At 36.1% G+C, this 24331-nt stretch overlaps 2 protein-coding genes across 2 annotated transcripts in view; one reads left to right on the top strand and one right to left on the bottom strand.

Moving 5' to 3' along the window:
- Nucleotides 1-24331, bottom strand: part of MMAA (metabolism of cobalamin associated A) — a 773535-nt gene that overhangs the window by 250576 nt on the left and 498628 nt on the right. The window lies entirely within an intron of this gene.
- Nucleotides 4164-22832, top strand: LOC144891493 (uncharacterized). Its single transcript, XM_078775116.1, has 5 exons — nucleotides 4164-4357; nucleotides 4794-5225; nucleotides 5312-5505; nucleotides 5597-5794; nucleotides 22604-22832. The coding sequence occupies exons 1-5, from the start codon at nucleotides 4241-4243 to the stop codon at nucleotides 22830-22832; spliced, it is 1170 nt and encodes a 389-aa protein (XP_078631242.1). The 5' UTR covers nucleotides 4164-4240.

Here is a 24331-nt window from a genome sequence, read left to right as displayed (position 1 = left end):
CCCTTTCCCCCCTCCCGCCTCCCCCCTCACCCCCCCTCCTATCCGCCTCCCACCCTCTTCCCCTCCCCTACCCCCCTCCACTCCCCCTTCCCCCCTCCCCCGCCCGGCAACGCTGGGTACTCCTGCTAGTATGTAATAACGGATTTATTTTCAGCCGACCATCCGGTCGCATGGGAGTTATGCAGATGTCATCTGGAAGGACTAGCATCTCTCCCAAGTCTGCCAAAACCCTCCAGTCTGCACCCCCCCCCCCCCTAAAGATGTGAAGATTTGACCTGCACCAATTTCCTCCTACATTGGGGTGCCTCACCTTGTCTGATGAAATGGATCATGGGGATGCTAGATCGTGGTCTCCACCTGGCGTTATGCACATTGACTCTCATTTCAAAAGCCTCTGCAATGATTTCCAAAACACAATTGTGACTCCATGTATAGCGGCCTTGTTGTAGATTAATGGGGGCACCCAGGTATAATATGTGCCATCGTTGCCCTTCCATGCCAATGTACAATGGTCTGTCTTACTGAGCCCCCAACTCTTGACATGGACTGGAGAGGCTACCATGTTATAAGTCATACCGATTACGGATCACAAGTTCATCAGTTTTGGACTCATATCAAGAAGTAATTTCCATATATTAGTTGGGTCACCCGTGGGAATCCCACGAGCATGGAGGTGTATCGTTGCGATAGGTGCAGCCGATCTTGCGGTACCCGGGACAATAACGTTAGGCGGGAGTCGAAACCTGAAAATGCTGGAGGCCAAAGCTGAAATTGGAAAAACAATATAGTGTAGCGGTTACTGGAAGCATGACACAATTACCGTGCACCGGCCGATGACGCAACCGGCGAGCGGTCACCTGTCCGGACTCGCCCGGGCGTGTTCAGACTTGTCTTTCTCGGGCGAACACTCGCCTTGCATACCACGCCCCGCCGAGAGGCGTGACTTACCTATTTTGCATACCACGCCCCGCCGAGAGGCGTGACTTACCTATTTTGCATACCACGCCCCGCCGAGAGGCGTGACTTACCTATTTTGCATACCACGCCCCGCCTGAGAGGCGTGACTTACCTATTTTGCATACCACGCCCCGCCGAGAGGCGTGACTTACCTATTTTGCATACCACGCCCCGCCTGAGAGGCGTGACTTACCTATTTTGCATACCACGCCCCACCGAGAGGCGTGACTTACCTATTTTGCATACCACGCCCCGCCTGAGAGGCGTGGCTTTTGTGTGTTCAGTTTGCGATATAAATTGCCGCCCGTTCGAGGGGCGGATTCAGTGTGCTTTTGAGTTCTTTGGTTTTGAGCTAAATAAATAGCTCGGTGAAACTTCGTTCCTGTGTCGTCCATTTTGTCTGGCTTTATCGTGCGAGCACAGCTCCCACAATAGCCTATTTTACTCCAGGGGGTCCCAGGATTACCCACCCAAAATATCGTTGTGATCGGTTCAGCCGTTTTTGCGGTACCTGGGAACGGACGGACGGACAGACAGACAGATGGACGGACATTTGGTGAATTGTAGTAAGACATATATATTTATATACATACTAGCTGAAGTACCCGGCGTTTTCCGGGGAAATACAATGAACCGTGTATTTAAGGATAGGTGGTGAGTACTCTGAACTATTTACTCATTCCTGCTCCTGATCGTCAAGACTGAAGTAAATTCGTAAAAACAGCAGCGCTGTATGGGGGGAGAGGTTCGGGAAAAGTGTGTGGTTTAGGGATTTTGTGGAATGGGGAAGAAAGGGGGTGGCTCAGGGATGATGGTCCAAGCGATGGGGACGAGTCGAAGCCAACGTTGTCTTTCCAAGCAGCGTGGCCGGACAAGCATGGTGCGAGAAACCCACCGAGGTGGCGCTTTCTGAGCCGTGTGTGTGAGAAACAGCCGCTAATTGGTGATCGTCGCTGGGATGATTGACAGATGCTTTTCACAGCCACAGTACGAGGAGCCAAAACCACAATCAGTAATTTGACTAAGTGACATTCCAATGGAACAATACGCGCATGTGTGTTGGAGTCCGAGTTGTGGAGCGAGAACTCCCACCGGTCATCGATTGATTTCGATCAATTTTTTTAGAAAAACCCACAAAATGAGTTCTCGATAAAAGGTCATTGTGCTCGAGGCGTGGGATGGTTCGTATATTGTGAAATATATTACTGGGTGGGATGGTGTGTGTGAGTGCTTTCACGAGTGGTAATATTGTTGAAGAAAATGAATTACTATCCAGGAACGATTACCGTTAAACCAATCAATTGGTGTGATTGTCTTTGCTGAATGTGCAGTTCGGTCCCATAAAGGGTGCAACCTGTAGGGATACCTTTGCAACTCTTATAGGAGGGACTACATATGTAATGTGGTACAGGTACGCAAACAGAGGTGTGGAGAGAGTTGGAAGGGTGGCCCTATTATATACGTCTCCATCCATATATATACATATATATTGTAACGAATTTGAGAAGTGTAACGGTTTTGAGAAGTGTAACAATTTTGAGAAAGTGTAACGAATGTGAAAAGTATGGTTTTGTTATGTGTAACACCCTCGTAATGTAAATAATGGTCGCAGCCCGTCCTCCTAGTTAATTCCATGAAACTTACACACAGGCCACGATATATCTTTTTAAATAGTTTATTTCCTTATTCTATGTAGGCTAAATATGTGTTTCCCACTAGATTGACTCTGCCTTGTATCAAACGAAATAAGCGTAGGCCCCTTTCAATTTCCCCAATCATCTCCGCTCTCCAAAGTTCCTTTCAAAAGCGGTGCGAGTGGTGTTCAATCCCGCAAGCCGCCATTGCCCATGTGCTAATCTCGGAGAAGAGGGGGGTAGGAGCCGCCAACTCACAGGCGTGGCACGTCGTCATGATCAAAGGGGGAATCGGACAGCCCTAACAGCCAACCAGCACCGCGGTGAGCGACCCGGTAGGCGTGCCCTCGCAGCCGGCGGCTTGATTCCGCCCCGAGTAATGGAAGGGACTGCTTCGGGGGATGACAGATGAGATGAGATGAGGGATGACAGATGAGATGAGATGAGGGATGACAGATGAGATGAGATGAGAGGTGAGATGAGCTGTGAGCTGTGAGATGAGAGATGAGAGACGCTCCAAACCAAAAAGGAGAGGTACTTGGAGATGAAACAAGCTTTGGAGAGACACGCTGAGAGGAGGGAGACGGCTCCACCAGAAGGAGAGGAGCAGGTGTGACCGAGCCAGCGCGTGACGTCCACAGCATCAGCAGCGTCGACGCGACCGAGGGTTTTCCCGCCAAAAAGGAGCTGCTACCTCCAGCCCTGCCGGTTGCAGGGACCTGACCCTGCCTCCCTCTCCAGCAACCCACCTCCGCCATTCCTGCCTGCAATTTCCCCCATGTAAGTGTGAACGTCATCTGTCCTAATCGTTGTCCTGGGGTAGTAGGTGATAAATGTTGCTTCTGGGACACCTCCGTTTAACATGGGAAATCCCTATCTAATGTCATTTACCCCTTGTCTTTTTCAAAAATCATAAACACCTCTATTTCTCCCTCTATGAACCTATAATCCTTCTCACCTTATGAACCTATGATCCTTCTCGCCTTATGAACCTATGATTTTCTTCCTTTATGAACCTATAATCCTTCTAGCCTTATGAACCTATGATCATTCTCACTTCCATGTAATTTTCCCTCTCACCATCACTTTTCTTCATTTCCCCTTAACACCTCTATTCCTGACCCCCTTGGTCTTATGGGCCTTTTTCTCTTACTATCAATGATCATTGTTGTTCATTGATGATTGATTATGTTCGGGTCCTGTGCCACACACTTTTTGTTAAGCTCCGCGCCACTTTTTGCTAAGCTCCGCCCACTTTTTGTTAAGCTCCGCCCACTTTTTGTTAATCCCCGCCCCGTTTTGGTAGGCCCCGCCCACGTTTTAACTAAAGCCCACCCACTTTATAAACTCTCCAGCATTACATTATTTTTAGTTAAGACATTACATCATTTTCTGTTGAAACATTACATCATTTTCTGTTGAAACATTACATCATTTTCTGTTGAAACATTACATCATTTTCTGTTGAAACATTACATCATTTTCTGTTGAGACATTACATCATTTCCAGTTAAGACATGCCCAGACTTGCCCAGACTTGCCCACACTTGCCCAAGGGAATTTCCACAGGAAATGACACACCCAGTCTTTCTTATAAAAGGCACTAACCACACAGGCCTTTTCAAACACACTTTCTGCTTCACTTGAGAATGGACTACTATGCTGAAAAGGAGTTGGATAACTTTGACATTCCTTGGAGTCCTACTACCTGTGTGGAGCTCAACCTTCAGATTGATGAACTGGACTCGAACCTCTTATCAATGGAGGTAAGTTAATTTATTTATTTATTTATTTATTTATTTTTTTTGTATTTTTTTTTTTGTATTTTTTTTTTTTTTTTTGGAATTTTTTTTTTTTTTTTTGTATATATTTTTTTGGATTTTTTTTTTTTTTTGTATTATTATTTTTTTTTTTTTGGAATTTTTTTTTTTTTTTTTGTATATATTTTTTTTTGTATTTTTTGTATTTTTTTTTTGTATTTATTATTTATTTTTTTTTTGCATTTTTTTTTTGTATTTTTTTTTTTTGTATTTTTTTTTTTTTTTGGGGATTTTTTTTTTTATTTTTATTTTTATTTTTATTTTTTTTTTTTAGATAAGACTCGTGCAAGAGTCAGCAAAGTTTCTTTTAATATTCATAGAGCTTGATTTATATAAATAATAATATTGTATTAAATTAATACGTTGTTATTTTCTCTCACAGGAAATTGTATCTGAGATACAAAATGAAAATACCACTTTTGCCACAACCTGGGGTGAAATGATGATTGATTTGTTTGAAGACCTTTTGAACAACCAAGACCCACAGAACGAGTTCTACCTTGATGACCCAGCCAAAGAGTTATACCGTGGAGACTCACTAAATTTGGGAAAAACAAATTATGAGGTCTGCCTAGATGGTTCTAACTGTGGAGCCTACCTTGGAGACTCACTAAATTTGGGAAAAACAAATTATGAGGTCTGCCTAGATGGTTCTAACTGTGGAGCCTACCTTGGAGACTCACTAAATTTCATAAAATTAGGAAAAGAGTTTTACCTTGGAGACTTTGAAAACTGGTTTCGTTTTGGAGACTCTAGCTGTGTGGAGCTAAACCTTCACCTTGATAAACTCGATTCAAATTTCTCATCAATGAAGGTAATATTTTATTTTAATATACATATAATAATTGTGTATTAAATGTAAAAAATAATTAATTAATACGTTGTTATTTTCTCTCACAGGAAATTGTATCTGAGATTCAAAATGAAAATACCACTTTTGCCACAACCTGGGGTGAAATGATCGATTTGTTTAAAGACCATGACCAAGAGAACGAGTTTTACCTTGATAATCCAACGAAAGAGTTTTACCTTGGAGGCTCTTTGGATTCTAAAGCAATGAACAATGTTCTTTCTTTAATGACGTTTGATTTAAGGTAAGTTCAGTTGATTAATAATCAATTAAAGTATATGTTATTTCATTCAATATTAGATAAGTAATATATTTCTTTTTTACATGTATTTCAGCAATATCAAGAAAGTTCGGGGAAGAAGATGCTGGAAAATACTTTCTTCCCATTTCTACTTTTTCCAACTTGAAAGCCTTGAAAGACAGAATTGGAGGAAGAGGAAAAATATATATATTGAAATACGTATTAAAAAACATTTTAAAAAAATATTGAAATACGTATTAAAAAAAGAAAAGGAAAAAAAGATTATGCTAGGGTTAGGGTTGGGATTTTGAATGTGAGGGTTAGGGATGGGGTTGGGTTAATGGGTTAGGGATGGGTTGGGTTAGGGTTGGGATTTTGAATGTGAGGGTTAGGGATGGGTTGGGTAAGGGATGGGGATGGGTTAGGGATTGGGTTGGGTTAGCGTTCTGGATGTGAGGTGAATTTTTGAATGAATGTCAAACCTCACAGACTCATTTATCTTATATTATCATTGAATTGTTTTTAAAAAGTTGGGAAAAGATAAATAGAATTGGAAGGTCATACAAAGAGATGGAGTTAAGAACTTTTTTTAATGGTTGATGTAATGGATTCAGTTGTTTTGACTAACAAATATGGTGTTTTAATGTGGGGGTTGGGTTAGGGTTTGTACATTATTATGACCCACTCACACACACACAAAAGTTAAGCCCCAACTAAAAAGTTGTGGGATTCTGTGTTTGGGGTTCACAGATTTAAAAACGTATCCCCATGATACACACAAAAGTTAAGCCCCAACTAAAAAGTTGTGGGATTCTGTGTTTGGGGTTCACAGATTTAAAAACGTATCCCCGTTATACACACAAAAGTTAAGCCCCAACTAAAAAGTTGTGGGATTCTGTGTTTGGGGTTCACAGATTTAAAAACGTATCCCCATTACATTTTTTTATTTATTTATTATTTTCAAGGGTTATCAGCTTTGTTTTTTGTAATTCCTGTGAATAAAATGACCCTAAGATTTCTTCTCCATTTAAATCATATAATTTGTAGGTCCAAGGGACTGTATCCATTACATCAACGATTTTAAATAATTCATTAGTCCATTTTTTTGTATAACCTTTCTCAAAATGGCTTTTCCATCTGTATATTCTTACAATATCACCAACTTTGAACTTCGGTTTTCTCAAATTAATCTCCTTTTCATATTCTAATTTTGTAAATGATTCTGATGGTTTTGATTTTGTTGATGAATGAACGGTATTATTGTAATTATCTACAATACCCTGAATTAAATACACCCATTTTTGAGAACCGAGTTGTGTGAATTTTTTATATAGCCTCTCTTTCAAAGTACGATTAAAACGCTCAATAACAACTGCTTTTCCTTCATTAAAGGTGCTGTATAATTTAATACCCTCCCCCTTAAGAAATTTCATAAATATTTTGTTATAGAACTCTGTTCCCTCATCGGTCCACAGTTTCTTTGGTTTTCTTTTACTTTTATTAAATATCTGTTGGAAGGCTAACATCAGAGTATAACCTCTCTTGTTTTTCAAAGGAACAACCCAAGCAAATCTACTCCTCAAATCAATAACGGTTAAAGCATACTTGTATCCCTTATCATTTTTTAGTTCAATTAAATCAGCGGACCATATGTGGTCGGTGTATTTAGAATAAACTTTCCTTCTTTTAAACTTTGTGATTATAGGTTTATGTAATTCATCAGCCAAAAGCTCCTCAGTCTTGATGACATCATGAGAGCCTAATAGTTTTTTGAGGGTGAATAACCAAGGCCAAGTTTCAATTTAGCATTTATCAAATTTCTCACAATAAACCTATCAACTTTCTCTCTCAACGTTGGATTTTGTATCAAAGACAAATTATACAACATTTCTCTGTCGGCTTTATGTTTTTCAGTCAACGTAGTGGTTTTCCCATAAGCAATATCATGCTTCATACACACTTCATCAACCCTATTTGTAGGTTTAGACCAAGGTTTAGGATTGTCAGCCTCATCTAATCTTTTATCCAAGTTTGTTCCTGGGCCACAGAAAGAATACCCTGGAAGGTGTAATTCCCCTGGAATTCCAGTTGTTGTAAATTTGCTACCTGACAAAAACTTTTGTATGTCTCCTCCACTTTTAGGAGAGATGAATTGACACTTTTTAGAGCCACACACTTGACATATTCCTTTTTGATAAACTCTATTATTTTTAGCTTTAACATAAGAGATATTTTTAGATTTAGTTTTCTTTTTACATTTGAGACAATAACTCATATTTATTTATGAGAAAAAGTCCTACATAGTGCCAAAACCTTTTTGGTTTTCAACATATACATTTCTATCTTGATTTTTAAAACATAAAGAATCCTTAGAAATGGCTTCACTCTCTCCTCCATTTATTTACAAATAAAACTAACTAAAGTCAATAACACCAACATCATCAACTATATGTTGTATATCTGCGCTCTGAATTCATTATAGCAAATTTAAAAACCAATATGTTCGTAAGAGTCATTAATTCTTTATTTTCCTCTTCAGTGCGTTGAGATTTATTTATTTGCCGTAATACCTTCAATCTTTCATTAATCTCAGGAATGGTCATATTTTTATATTTTTCCACCCTCTCTCTTTCCTCCCTCTCCTCCTTCTCCTTCTCCTCCTCCTTTTTCTCCCTTTCATCCTTCTCCTTTTTCTCCCTCTCCTCCTTCTCCTTTTTCTCCCTTTCCTCCGTCTCCTTTTTCTCCCTTTCCTCCTTCTCCTTTTTCTCTCTTTCCTCCTTCTCTTCTTCAACTCCTTCCTCATCCCTTGCTACCCTTGAGTTTGAACCCCAAAGAATATTATACATATACTCATCTGGATTTTGAGATATTCTTGTATCTATAATTATTTTTCTCATAATAGGATACCAATAAGATTTGTTGACGATTTCTAAAAGAGTTTTATATTTCATAACTTTGAGAAGTTCATTTTTATTTAATATTTTAAACAAGTCTCTATTTGTGGGTTTAACAATATCAGTATAAGGCCAGTTTTTAATGACAAAATTCCCATGTATATGCTCCAAATCATAAGGTATGTAATACCGAGCACCCTTTTCTTGTAGGTATCCTTGAATACAAAAATTATAATTCTCTTGTAGTCTTCTTCCTGCCATTTATGTATCAGAAATATATGTGAGATTAATATTATGACAGGTAATACCACCCCATCTTCCCACTACCAAATCGGTTTGTATTCCTCGGCTTTCTATCCTTATCTCATTACCTTCCTTCTTTGTCATGCGAACCATCGCTATACTATCATATATTTTTCTTTTCTTAAAATCACGTATTTGTTGTTTACTAATTGTACTTCCACATAAATCCTTATCTTCACCAAGTGGATAATATTCTTCTTTACGAGACTGATTTAAATCATGTAGGTCTTCTATGTTTATTGAAAAAGACCAATTATACCCTAAATCAGGCATATCATACCCCCATTTATTAATTCGCATATTAACTAAATGTCCTTCTTTATAAAATTCAATTGTAAGCAGGTAGTTAAATTCAATGAGGAAAGGTGTATGGTCAGTATAACCAGGTGTTGTGGTTGTAAATTTTACTTGTTTAACAAAACGTGCTGTTTTCTTTAAAAATATATATTGTGATAAATCACTTAATCTAATTAAGTCATTCGCATCTGTAGGGTTTGGATAATTGATTAATTTATAAGTATTCTTCATATTAATATTTTTACTTACACTATATTTTTGTCGTTCAGCCTGTGCCTTTGTATAATAATTTGATAAATCAATATCCTGAGAGGATTTTCCAAAGATAGAACCATCTTTTCCAACATAAGTCATTTATATTAGATTTAAAATGATATCATAAAAATTTTCATTATTGTTGAGTTGAAATAATACATATAAACATAATTGACCACAACATTTAGAATTAATTTCTTGAACTTGAAATGTTTGATAAACACCATTCTGTAAGAATTGTATTACTTCAACAGGTGGTGGCATACCATAACTATCAAAATAATATTTATCCTGACTATTATGAATACAAACCCAATGAGAACCATTCTGTGTGTCTAAATTCATAATAATATTCTTTGTATTCTTATTTATATGTATTAATTCATCTCTCATACAAATAACCACATTATCAATTTTTAGTGTTTTACAATACTTAGCTAGTTCTATATTTGACGTTGTATTCTTTCCAAATTGTTTAAACCATTTATCCATTTATTTATGAGAAAGATACAATCCATTACCCCGTTTAGTTAGTTTAACACCCGCTTGAGCGATAGAGGAAAGCATATCTCCAACTAACAATCTAGCTTTATCAGGTAGACTTTCAAGTTTTTGAGCAAAATCTACAATTACACCACTTCCACTAATTTGTTTCTCCAACTCCTTGTTATGTCTTTCCAATTCTTTTTGAGCTTTTAGTTGTGCCTTCCTTTCGTTAGCAGTTTTTATCGCTGCTGAAATACCACCAGTCAATGCTCCCGCCGCACTTAAACCAGCAAATAAAGGAATTAGAAATGGGAGAAATCCTCCTCTTGACTCGTCTATTGAATATTTCTTTAACATAGGTTTTGTCATTTTAATTTTAAGTGATCCAGCATCATTTAGTGTTTTCACCTGCTCTCTTGTGAGTAAAACATCAATTCTTACTGCTCCTTTTCTTTGAAATGTATTAACATTAATAATACAAGGCTTTTGATTTTGAATACAAGATGTTAATTTATCAAGATTGATTTGATTAACATATACCCCTACCATTTATTTATGAGAAAAAACCTATGTGATATTAATCATAACACCATTATCTGTATTAATCTGTAATTCTGTTTCCTCCAAAAGCAAACAATAAGCATCAACTTCTTCATTCTCTCCTCTTTCAATGTATAGAGAAGTATCCACTCTATTAGACTTTATAGTTTCCTTTTGAGAACTCAGGTCAATTGCGTAGATTGTATAAAGTTTTTGAAACGCAACCATATCCAAAATAGGTTCATTATTACCATTACTTTCACACACCTTTTGGTAGGACTTGTAGGCTTCCGCATAATCATTTTTTTCCCAATCAATTTCCAATCTATCTCGCGGATAAAATGTTCCATCAAGAGAAACCCGAAGTTGTTTCACCTTAGCATTATCACTCAGCGCATTATTCTTATTAGTACCCTCCTCTCCATCTGGTTTTTTAAAAATGAGCCAGAGGTATCGTGGCTTTCCTTCAAGAACACCCAAATTCCAAGTGTAGGTAGTGTGTTCCAGTTTAACGTGTTGACATCTTCTTTTAAGGTATGATACATTTAGCGGTTTCTTTGAGTTAAGTCTTCTATTTAACATCTCTTCCGTTTTAAGATTAGGAGTATATTCACTGATATACCAACACAAATCATTAATAACAAATTTATTATTTTCTCCAAAAGCATTTTCATCCCCAAAAAGCAACCTATTTACATTATCATTCCTTTGTAGTTGAAATCTAATTTTAAGCCCATACAAAACTTTATCATAATCACAAAATCCAAATATACCTTTCAGAGGTACTGCTACCGTAAAACTATTCTCTGCTTTTGTATCATCATTATACATTGACTTCCTTTGACTATAACCAGGGTCAGCATTTGTTCCCGTTGACATATCAGGAATAAAACCTTCAACAGCTCCCTTACCCATTCTATCACTAAACGAATATAGTGTAAATTTCATCATTTCAGATATAGCAGAGACATAATCAACCGCTTCAACCTCTTGTGTTCCAATATACAGGCGGACACTATCAAACATTTTCCAGAAGAAATCATTTACGAGTGTAGCATTAGTATTATTCGCAGCCTTAGTGAATTTAAATTTACACAGCAAGAAACTATCAGCTATATTCAAGTAAGTTTGTTGATTATTTATTTCAAAACTTTTTGTTCCGTTTGAATTCCAGTCTGTTCCTGTTATAGCATTTACCTTAAAATAGTCTTCCTTTTTAGTAGAGTTTGAAATGATAATCGTATCATCCAAATCATAGATACTATCAATCGCTTCCATACTTGTATTTATATAGCATTAAAATCGTTGAAACCCTGACCCAAGTATTTTAATGATTTTTTGTCGTTCTTGTGAAGATAGTTGAGTTTTACCTTTTTTAATTTCTTTGATTGCTTGTAATTTATGAGACTCCTTTTGAGCATCTTTTATACTCTTTATAGCACCCGCAACTGAGCCCACGGCTGAAGCAGTTGAACCAATTAGGTCTTTATGTTTAAGGATGGTTGAACCAATACCCATTAGAGTATCAATTATCCCATCTCCTTTATTTCTAAATTGATGTCCCACACCCCGTTGTCTCTTTGGTTTATAGTATCCTCTCCCAAGAAACATACCTTCACCCTTATAGTATGGTGAAAGGAACATCCCATCCCCTGTAATTATTTTATATTTTCCCAACTCGTGTTTTCTCACAATAACCATTATTTATTTATTGAAAAACTTCACGTAGGTGAATTCTGATGGATATAATTTCATCATTAAAGGATATCATACGATTATCTTGGTCGGTTATCCTAAAATTTACTCTGTATATGGTTTTTCCTGACACAGGTAAATAGACAAGATTTTTTGGTTCCATATTAAATTTATAACCAATCGGGGTTGAGTATGCGCTGAATGAAAATATTGTATTTGTTCTTATTCCATCGTTATAAGCACCATCAATCAAATCACAATGAATTAATACTGAATTTATACCGGAGGATATTTGAATGACATTATCACTGTAAGACGTCCCGTTAGTTTCAATCTTTTTAGAAGAGAACCCCAATAGCTCTCTGAACGAATTTTCAATCGTGAAATCAACTTTATAATTATTTTTAAGTTTAATAGTTGATTTTGAAGTGTGTTTTTGAATATCTATTACAATATTTTTTGGTTCATCACCTTTTTCTTTCATAAGGCGAGAGACTTCTGAAGATATTTGAGAAATCTCGTAAGCACCGGGTGAAACGGTTATAGTTTTATATCCACTTCCTGGATTATAACTAAACTTGTTGTTTTTCTCTGTGATATTAAAAAGGGTATTGTAAGTCTCCATTGACAACAAAGAAGCCTCATATTCTTTTTTGGGGTCAAGTTGTAGTGGGTAAGGGAATGAAGCTGTGTAATCACTCGTTGTGAAATTAAAACTAAGAATTGTGCTTCTCATCTTATTTAATATCTAATAAAATATCTTTGTATTGACATTTATTAATTATTTTCATATTCATCAACTGATCTAAAATGGCGGATGCTTCATTAAAACAATTGTTGTTTCCAGCCTTCTTACTACCTAACAACAATAATAACCTATTAACTAATTGTGATGGGTCATTTGGAAGAAAACTAACACCCGAACCAAGCTTACTTAAAGCATCAATAATATGTTTCTCCTTCTCATTCTTCTTACTTTTACCAGCAACAGAAACTCCATAATCAAGTGCGTTTAGCAACTCAATATACTCTCTATCTTCCTCTCTTTCCATATCAAGCGGTTCATCAAAATAAGGTGAATTAGAATGTCCATCTTTTGTTAGAAGAAACATTAATCTTGGGGTTAATTCAACATTTGGTTGGTCAGAACTTAAGAACACCAATTTATCATTAAATATCAATAACTTTTCTTTCACAAGATGGAACTGTGCTGGTTCTTCTGTTGGAATGAGACCTGCTCTGGTTTTTGAACCCTTCAAATATTCATTGTTTTGAAGAGCTTCTACAATATAATTGGAAAGTTTATTTACCTTCTCAAGATGCCGAAATAATCCTTCATCATCATATTCTAATTCTCCAAGTTCTTGCTCTGTCATTTGACTAAAATCTTTGAGCATTTGAAATTTTTTTGGAGTAAATTCTACCGTGGGAACTGTAGGTGAAATCGTTTGTTGAGTTTTTAAAAGTGGTTTAAAAAATTTCTCTTGTTTTCTTTCAAAGGCTTCTTCACCAGTTAGTTTCTGTCTCCTTTTCTTCTTTATGTCTTCCTGTTGCTTTACAACTTTTGAAACCAACTCTTGATGTTCTTTAAACTTTCTTACTCTTTCTTCGGTATTCATTTTCTGTATTTATTTATTGAAAAATATCATTTAGTATCTCATCTTGTTTCACAACAATATATTTATATTTTCCAATCGTGTGTTTCATATTATTTTCAAATTCCTTCTTACTACGTAATGTAGAACAATTATCTCTCCAAAAATTATTTGTATCTATTGAATTTAACTTAAATAAAATAAAAGTATTAGCATTGTTTCTTATTGAGCGCTGAGGGAGTTGAAAATATGACTGACTAAGATAAATACAATTACAAGAAGAATGTCTCCCTCTTGTATAGTAGCTATCCATTACTGTTTGGTTTCTCTCATTAACACAATCATCAAAGATAACGAGGTTCTTTTTTGATTTATCTAAATCTTGAGGTGAAGGTATATCATCCGTATTATCACTGAGAATACAAGTTATGGGTTTTGGTTTTGATTTTGATTTCTGTGTATCACAAAATAATTGTATTATATCATCAATATTATAATCATTCAGTTTGTTTTGAAGTTTAAATAAACCGATAATGTCTTCCTTTTTAAGACCCGCATTAAAACCCTGTGAGAGTAGTTGATACTCAGGTTGAAAACTTGACTTTGTAAAAATTATTAAATTATCATAATCTAAAAAATTAGGACTAAGGAGCATCTTTAAAAGTAAACAGGTTTTTCCACATCCGCTTGAACCGACTATTAGACATCTCAATGAATTTGGAAGATTTTTATGGTTATTAAATTTTATCTTATTTTCCCAAACAGGTAAAAAATCATTCATTTATATATTTGGAAAACAAGTCATCTAACTTTTTTTGAGTTTTTTGAGAAACTCTATATTTTATCCTGAGTTCAGGTTTAATTTCAAAATAATCCATTATTTTGTTTATATAGTATCTTGTATTAACATTTCCATTAAAATTATTTTGAATAATAAATATCATTAAACCCTTATACATTTCCTCAATACAAATAGTCTCTTCCCTTGTAAGAAATGGTGTATTATCACCATAATACTTAACATTCATCTCTCTTATTAATCTTGTAAAGTAATTCATTTTTGGTTCTAATTTAAAAGAGTTATATATTTTTCTATATTTTTTATTATCATTAATTAGAAGATAATCACAGAAAATACATTGTTTATATGCTTCTGATTCTGTATTAAGCCCCACTCTACCACAAGCCGGACAATTCTCTAATTTATCATATGGAGAGTCTGGAAATTCTAAATATCCTTCAGAATTTATCATATTTATAAAGTAAAATTATACTTAAAACAAAGTGCCTTTTTTAGAGGCTTTTTTAAAGATGAAACTGTGCTTAAAGTAAAACACCTTTGAGCTTTTCAACTCGTTTTATGTATATAACTTTACTTAAACTAAACGCAAATTTATTAGCTAATAAATACAATGTTTCAAAACACAAAAGACAAATTTCAATCAATCTCTACTTCGGTGGAAGATATAGAAAAATATGTCAAAGATGTTAAATTGAACAAAGATAAATATGGAAATTTTTGGATTAAACCCATAATGGAGAATAACATGTGTCCTTTTATTAAATTTACGGGACAAGCTATGTTAATTAATAACTCTATTAAAGTAAATTTGACAAAAGTTTCTCCACTACTACTAACAATTTACTCAAAGCTTGAAAAGGTCATTGATAAAGAAGCTTTGAAAATGAATGATAAGACCATCAACGATTCTAGAGGAAACATTTGTATATTCTTTAATAGACCCAAAGATGTGGGTGAAATTAATAATATGAATATTAGTGGTGAACTATCATTCCGTACTCTGATTATTAGAGATTATTTGAAAATAACATTTAATGTAAAAAATATTGTGGTTATTAGTTCTAATGAAAGAAAATATATAGATATTGATGGAAGTTTAATGGTATGTAAATGAGTGATATTAACAGTCAATACTCTGAGAGTTATTATACTGAGAGTCTAGGATCTGAAGATAGTTATGATACTAATAGTTTGTGTTCAAATGATAGTTATGAGAGTAGCTTTATTGATGACTCAGATAGTGAAATTGAAATTGATGAACTAGAGTATCTAAACTTTCTGGCTAATACAAAGACGCTTTACTTTAAGTAAAGTTATATACATAAAACGAGTTGAAAAGCTCAAAGGTGTTTTACTTTAAGTAAAGTTATATACATAAAACGAGTTGAAAAGCTCAAAGGTGGTTTTACTTTAAGTAAAGTTATATACATAAAACGAGTTGAAAAGCTCAAAGATGTTTTACTTTAAGTAAAGTTATATACATAAAACGAGTTGAAAAGCTCAAAGATGTTTTACTTTAAGCACAGTTTCATCTTTAAAAAAGCCTCTAAAAAAGGCACTTTGTTTTAAGTATAATTTTACTATATAAATAAATATGATCAAAGCAACGTATTGCGACGTTTGTGAACAAGAATATAAACAATACAAAAGACACCTTAAAACTAACAAACACACATTTAATCTACTTCACCTACTATCTCCTATTCAGAAGGAAACAAAACACTGTTCTGCATGTCATAAAAATATCCTCAAGAAAGGCTTCGAAATACATCTTAAAACAATTCTACATTTATCAAATTTTATCACAACTAAAAACTCTGATGGCGCATTCAAAGGACATATTAAAATAAGAGTCTTTAACTTCAAACCTCCTGAACCAGAGTCTATAGTTGATGCTGAAGAAATAGTTAAACCTGCTGTTCAAACGTTGATTGAAAAAACACTAAAAGAAATGAAACCACTTAAATTTTATATGGGAGTAAAATTAGAAATGACAAAGGACGAAGGAGTTATAGATACACCATACATGAGAACTGAGCCACACTTTATATCTTCATATCAAGATTTTAAAACATCAGGAGTCTATGATGAACTTATAAAACAAGAGCAAGATGTGGATAATTCAATCGTAGGAAGTGGCTTCAATATAGGAAAAATTATTTACATAGACATTCATATTCTTAAATCAGATCCTCTAAAAGCTTCTTCCTACATTGATTTACCCAGTGTTATCAAAAATAGAAAAGCAGTTATCAATATCAAAAATAAAGACAATAAATGTTTTCTCTGGTCTATTCTAGCACACTTACATCCTCCACATTTTCATGATGAAAGAGTATCTCATTATAAAAAATATGAGAATACATTAAATACGAAAGATCTAAAGTTTCCGATGGCTTTAAATGATATTCCTAAATTTGAAAAGATAAATAATTTATCAGTTAATGTTTATGGTCTAACAGAAACAAACAGCATTCAGGTTTTAAAGCTTTCTGACAATTGTAAACAAACTCATATTAATCTTCTATATTTTAATTCAGAGGAAAATTCACATTATACATACATTAAAGATATTGCTAAATTAATAAAACCACAAGTATGTAAAAGAACAAATAAAATATATATTTGTTTGCGTTGTCTTAACTTCTTCCATACACAAGAAAGATTAGATAAACATTCAAATTATTGTGGTGAACATAAATCAACGGTAATCAATATGCCTAAAGAAGGCTCAAATATCACATTCAAAGATGAAAATAAAAAGATCAAACATCCATTTGTTATATATGCTGATTTTGAAAGTATTCTAGAAAAAATAGATACTGCTTCTCCAGATCCAAAAGATTCATACACAAATAAATATCAAAAACATACTCCTTGCGGTTTTTGTTATTATATCAAATCATCCGTTGGTGATAAATATAACAAGTTAGAGGAGTATAGAGGCTCAAATACCCCAGAGGAGTTTGTGAAACGACTAGAAAAAGACTGTGTCCGATTAACCAAGATAATGAGAGAAACTAATAAACCAATGTCCTTGACGAGTGAACAGAAAAGGGAATTTAGAAAAACAATGTTTGTCATATTTGTGAGGAAAAAATTGGTGAAGGTCTAAAGGTTAGAGATCATTGTCATCTCACTGGTAAATATAGAGGTCCAGCTCATCAAAGTTGTAATATTAATTATCAACTCCCCTCTTTCATTCCTGTCTTTCTTCATAACAACGCTCATTATGATACGCATCTATTTATTAATGAACTTTCAAAGACATCTGGACACATTTCAGCAATTCCTAACACAGATCAGAAATACATTTCATTCACAAAAACAATTCACACATCTCCTATTACTCATATCAGATTTCTTGATACATTTAAATTCATGGCAAGTCCATTGGCTAACTTGGTTCAAAATCTAAAAGAGTTTCCATGTCTTTCAGAGTATTTTTCAGATAAAGATTTTCTAACACAAAAGGGAATTTACCCCTATGACTATATGGACTCATTTGAGAGATTCAATGAAACACAACTTCCTTTAAAAGAAAATTTCGATAACAAATTAAACAACAGTCATATATCTGATAAAGATTATGTACACGCACAAAATGTTTGGGAAAAATATAACATCAAGAATCTTGGTGAGTATCACGATTTGTATCTCAAAACTGATGTGCTTTTATTGGCTGATGTATTTGAAGCCTTTAGATCTGTTTGTCGCACTGGATATGGATTGGATCCTGCTCACTACTACACAGCACCTGGATTGGCTTGGAGCGCGATGTTGAAAATGACAAATCAAGATTTGGATTTGATAACCGATGTCGATATGCTTTTGATGATTGAAAAGGCAAAAAGAGGTGGAATTTCACAAGTATGCTCGAGCAGATACGCAAAAGCAAATAACAAATATCTTCCAAATTATGATTCAACGAAAGAGAGTTCTTACTTGATGTACTATGACGCAAACAACTTGTATGGCTGGGCAATGTCTCAAGCTCTTCCTTATGGGAAACTAAGATGGGTAAAGGAAAAAGACTACACAAAGGTTTTACAAGATGTATGTATCTCTACACAAAAAGAATTGGATGATTCAAAGGTTGGTTATTATTTTGAGGTCGATTTAAAATATCCTGAAGAACTTCATATCAAACATAAAGATCTTCCATTTGCTTGTGAGAAAGAAAGTCCAAAGAAAGAATGGTTGAGTGATTATCAACGATCGTTTGATATAGGTGAATCAACAGAAAAATTACTTACTACATTATATAACAAGAAAAATTATGTACTACACCAAAGAAATTTGCGACAATATTTATCAAAAGGTCTAAGAGTAGAGAAGATCCACAGGGTTCTAAAGTTCAATCAAAGTCATTGGTTAAAGGGGTACATTGATTTTAATACACAAAGAAGAACAGAGTCAAAAACAGATTTTGAGAAAGACTTTTATAAATTGATGAATAATGCGGTCTTTGGTAAGACCATGGAGAATGTGAGGAAAAGACAAAATATCAAACTAGCAACATCTTGGGAACAAGCATCAAAATTAATTAATAGACCGAGTTTTACTAGAGCTGAGGTCTTTACTGAGAACTTTTGTGCGATCCATTTGGTTAAAGAGAGTATTGAAATGGACAAACCTATTTACATTGGAACATCAATTCTTGACTTGTCAAAGTCATTAATGTATGATTACTTTTATATTAATCTAAAATCAAAGTATAAGGATAATGTGTCATTGTTGTATATGGATACTGATAGTTTTATTTTGAAAATTAATACTGATGATGTTTATTCAGACATGAAAAAGGACATTAATATCTATGATACAAGTAATTACAGTCCAGAGAGTGAGTTGTTCTCTTCTAAAAATAAAAAGGTGATTGGAAAGTTCAAGGATGAATTGGGGGGAAATGTTATGAGTGAATTTGTGGGATTGAGGTCGAAGGCTTATGCTTATAAATACATTGTGAATAACGTTGAAAAGACTGATAAGAAGTTAAAAGGTGTAAAGAAAAATGTCATTAAAGAAACAATAAACTTTAAGGATTATTATAACTGTTTAACAACAAAGAAAGAAGAGTTTAGAAAGATTAATGGAATAAGAAGTTATAAACATCAATTATATTCAGAAGAGGTGAATAAGAAAGCATTGGGGGCTTTTGATGATAAGAGGTTTATTTTAGAAAATGGAATTGATAGTCTCCCTTATGGTTATATAAGTATATAAGTGATAAGATATATAAGTGATAAGATATATAAGTGATAAGATATAAGTGATAAGATATATAAGTGATAAGATATATAAGTGATAAGATATATATAAGTGATAAGATATATATATAAGTGATAAGTTAAAAAGGGGGGGGGGTTAGGGATTTTAACGGGCTACCGCCACCTTTTTTACTATTATATAAATGATAGAACCAAGTATCAACCAGACTAAAGAGTGGAGGTGTAATCAACCTTGGTATATAAATGGAAAACATAACGAATGTGAAAAATATCAGATTCAAGAGGTTGAGCGAATCACTGGTCAGAAGGTTCTCAAGACGGATAAACGTATTCATTTGTTAAGTGGGGTAATGGAGGGCGGGAAGAAAAATATATTAGAGTGGAGTGAGAACATTAATGGTTATCAATCGGATAATAAATATTATAATTTTAAAATGGTATGTGGGAGAGGTGGAGGTCAAACAAGAACCCTCCGTGAAACATACCACTTTATACTTTCACAACAAAAGGTTAAGGAACCTGTATACTTTATAAATATACTTGATGGGGATGAGTTCTATAGGAGAATGGAACTCTTAAAAAAGTTAGAAAGAGATAATATATTTATAGGCTCATTAGTAGAGTGGTCTAAGGAACTACATTGAGGGGCTAGTGGGGGGAATAGGGTAAAAATTACATGGAAGTGAGAATGATCATAGGTTCATAAGGCTAGAAGGATTATAGGTTCATAAAGGAAGAAAATCATAGGTTCATAAGGCGAGAAGGATCATAGGTTCATAAGGTGAGAAGGATTATAGGTTCATAGAGGGAGAAATAGAGGTGTTTATGATTTTTGAAAAAGACAAGGGGTAAATGACATTAGATAGGGATTTCCCATGTTAAACGGAGGTGTCCCAGAAGCAACATTTATCACCTACTTGGGGTTAAGTAAATTGACTAGTATAAGCTAACGATTCACTGTGTGACTGCTTCTTCCATCCATTGCTTGTAAATAACTTTGATCGCTCCTTCTTTTTGCTTGGGTGTATAATAAATCCTGTTATTCCTCCGTACTCTGTCTTCTTCTCTCTTCCTTCTCTTTCGGTCGCTTTAGAGGTTTCCAAATTGAATATCTGTGGTGCGATCTGGTCAACGTTGGGGGAGTCGGGCCAATCGGGGATCCTGTAACGGTCGCGGTTGACCATCCGCTCGGCCCAAAGTAACATCTTGTCCGCGACCCGTAACAATATATATATATATATATATATATATATATTTATATATATGTATGTATATATATATATATATATATATATATATATATATATATATATATATATATATATATATACTGTATATATCTGTAATAATAAAAGAGAATGTGTCATTCAGTCAGTGTGTCTCCTCCATAACTCCAAAACAATGAAACCTAGTGGCCTGAAACGTTGCATGCATACTAAGGGAACTCCAAAGGAGTGCAGGAATGAAAACTGCATTTTTGGGTAAATTTAAACACCCCTTTTGAATACAATTAACTGGCTTATTAGTCCCCTACCGGTGTTCACCGGAGGGGGCTATAGGTTTGCACTTCGTCCCTCCGTCTGTCAGTCCGTCACACAAAGAACAGCTTTCCGGACTTTTTTTCTAAACTCTTAATGCTAATGATATCAAACTTGGCACATGGTTTCCTCATGATAAGTTACAGATCAAGTTCGAACTTCACGACGTTTCGATCATTTTTGACAAAGTTATGGCACTTTGAACTTTGGTAATTTCCCTAACAGTTTTCTGGACGACAGACTGCTGGTAGGGGACATGTATTGCAGCACGATACTCAGAATGCTTGTTAAATTAAAACAAAAACACACTTTATCCTTGGTCAGCCCACGATCCCTCGCAGTGGTCTTAAGCTTTTTCGGCATGCGCCTTGCCTTGGAACAGGCTGCAACAGTTTCTGCACGATTAAGCGCTCAAATCTTTTTATTTTTTTCCCCTCACACATCATCGAATGTCTGTCTGATCTTCATACGTATAAATCGCTGTATACATCACTTTTCACCCCTCAGCCCAATGTGCGAAGGGGTATTGTCGTCACGGATGTTGTCCGGGCGGGCGGGCGTCCGTCAACTTTTGGTTTCCGTCAATTTCAAGGAGAACGGCTTGTCCGATGAAATCCATTTTTGCAGTGTGTTGGGGTTGAGTAGAGGAAGGTTCCTTTCGAAAATGGGCACGCTGCGATTTTCAATATGGCCGCCACGGTAGCCATCTTGAAATTGGTTTCCATCAATTTCGAGCAGAACGGCTTGTCCGATTAAATCCATATATTGCAGTGTGTGTTGGGGTTGAGTAGAGGAAGGTTCCTTTCGAAAATAGGCGCACTGCGATTTTCAATATAAACGCCACGGTAGCCATCTTGAAATTGTTTTCCGTCAATTTCGAGCAGAACAGCTTGTCCGATTAAATCCATTTTTGCAGTGTGTGTTGGGGTTGAGTCGAGGAAGGTTCTCTTCGAAAATGGGCGCGCTGCGATTTTCAATATGGCCGCCACGGTAGCCATCTTGAAATTGATTTCCGTCAATTTCAAGGAGAACGGCTTGTCCGATTAAATCCATTTTTGCAGTGTGTGTTGGGGTTGAGTAGAGGAAGGTTCCTTTCGAAAAAGGGGACGCTGCGATTTTCAATATGGCCGCCACGGCAATCATCTTGAAATTGGTTTGCACCATGCATGGGCTGAGGGTTTACTCCCGCTTTGCGGTGCTATTTATTGTAGGTGTTATTATTTTCAAATTATGAGCTTGGAGCGATTTTATGCATTATATGATGCGATTTTACACGATGGCCTCTCACGGACTAATTAAAATGTAAAATCTAAATCTGTCTTTTTGAGGATCGGAATCGATCCGAATCAGATTGAAGATCTGAGCTGATGGACTAAATAACCTGCGAAATCTTGAGTGAAATCTGAGAATTAAAAAAACACTCCCGCCCAGTTATGGTTTCACTTTGTTCATTGGACACAAATAGCCGAGGCTACCCTGAAGGCTGCGGATGCGAGCCGAGCGCTGGAAGCTGTGGTGATCAACAATTTATCAACACCATTGCTGATGTTGATCTGCAGATTCGACTCAGTGAACAACACGCAGTGACAATTGCGCAGGCAGCACAGTTTGCTGGTGATTTTGTCAATCTCCAGAAATTTTGTAAGACCAACATGTTTCCACCTTCATCTATTTCAGAGAATAAAGCACCCTAAGCACTCCTGTCTAATGCTAGCTTCCATTCCAGTTATACACCGTTCAGTACTCCAGCTGCCCAACTTACCAATACTACTTGATCTCCAAAGGGTCGTGGACTACCGTGTGTGCTATTAGTGTGGGCAAGTTGGCCACAGGAGGTCAGATTTGCCCAGGCACGACATCTGGTGACAACAGCCTCCCTCACCCCCTCACCCAACTGGTTTCGGCAGGTCACCTCAAGCCAATGTTTGCTGTATGAGTGCAGTCCTAGTGGGGCCTTCTGAAGTTGGCGAGATGAACACACCGTTAATTGTACTCTCCGTGATCTATATATGGGTACTAATTGTCATGCCCATGTTGATCAGCTGAAGCAGATTTAAGTAGAGCTGTTTACTTGTTCCAAATCTACTATATCTCATTTTTGTGTTTGCAGTTATTCTGCTTCTTCTCTTTCCCTTAGCTCACACTGGTAGGGGAGGGTGTAGAGTTGTAACATATGACTTATTGGGGAGCGGTGGGGGGTGGGGAGGAGGGGGGGGGGGGAAGGGGGGGATGAAGAGCTGTTGTTTCACGCTTGGGTAGAAGGCCCGGTCTTTGATGCGTGGTCTTGGAAATTGCATCTGTGGAAGTCGGTTGGTCATATGAACCTTAAATAAATGGTGACAGAACGAGACCACTTATTTGCTCAGCAGGCAACTCTGTCGGGGTTGAAACCACGATAGTGTTGTTGGAGTGCTTGCTTGAGTGCTTAAGCAATAAGCCATATGGTGAGCGCTCTACAAGCTTCTATCTCAACAAGCTTCCATGGTGATACCCTGTGAGGACATCCCTGGAGTTAGGGAAGACAAAATAAATTAGAGGATTACAATTAATAAAGCAACAGGACAGGTGAACTACAAGTTCAAAAGAGAATTCAAAAATGTTTTCTGTGGCTACAAAGCAATGAATTCCAGCACCACGGCAGGATGGCCAAGTAGTATGCACACTTGCTCTAATCTGTTTAGCCTGGGTTTGAATCCCGACCCAGCTGTAAACTGTCCTCTCGGTGTTTCACAGGAAGGGTGATTCATCAATGTGTGTGCCGTCTTTCAGATGGCCGTTAAACTGGGAAGGAGAGAGAGGAGGTGGAGAGTAGGGGAGGAAGAGCAGGAGGATGGTGAGGAGGGGAGCAGACGGGGGAGAGGCTGAGCGGGAATCAGGAGGATGGGTGAGGAGGGAGCAGAAGGAAGTGAGCAGAGGGAAGGGTGCAGATGGAGGGGTGAGCGGGGGACTAGGAGGAGAGGGGAACATGGGGAGGGGTGAGCGGGGACTAGGAGGAGAGGGGAGCAGGATAGGGGTGAGTGGGGAGCAGGTGAGTATATGACGTGATTGCTTTTGCCTGCAGAGCACACACAATGATGTGGTTTCATTTTGAAACATCCATTTTTCTCCGGATTTGTTGTGGTTTCGTGTGAGCACCTCATATCAAGGGACCTCTAAAAATGTAAATACAAGTCGAGTAGACTCCACGGGTGGG

The sequence above is a fragment of the Myxine glutinosa genome, chromosome 4 (assembly GCF_964187855.1).
Source record: "Myxine glutinosa chromosome 4, kmMyxGlut1.1, whole genome shotgun sequence".
NCBI lineage: Eukaryota > Metazoa > Chordata > Myxini > Myxiniformes > Myxinidae > Myxine > Myxine glutinosa.
This window is presented reverse-complemented; position numbering and strand designations above follow the sequence as displayed.

Bases quoted from the DNA above. Each gene is read 5' to 3' on its own strand.
- LOC144891493 (XM_078775116.1), top strand. From the start codon at position 4,241: ATGGACTACTATGCTGAAAAGGAGTTGGATAACTTTGACATTCCTTGG. The intron at 5,226-5,311 runs GTAATATTTTAT...TTTCTCTCACAG, and splicing joins CAAATTTCTCATCAATGAAG to GAAATTGTATCTGAGATTCA. The intron at 5,506-5,596 runs GTAAGTTCAGTT...CATGTATTTCAG, and splicing joins TTAATGACGTTTGATTTAAG to CAATATCAAGAAAGTTCGGG.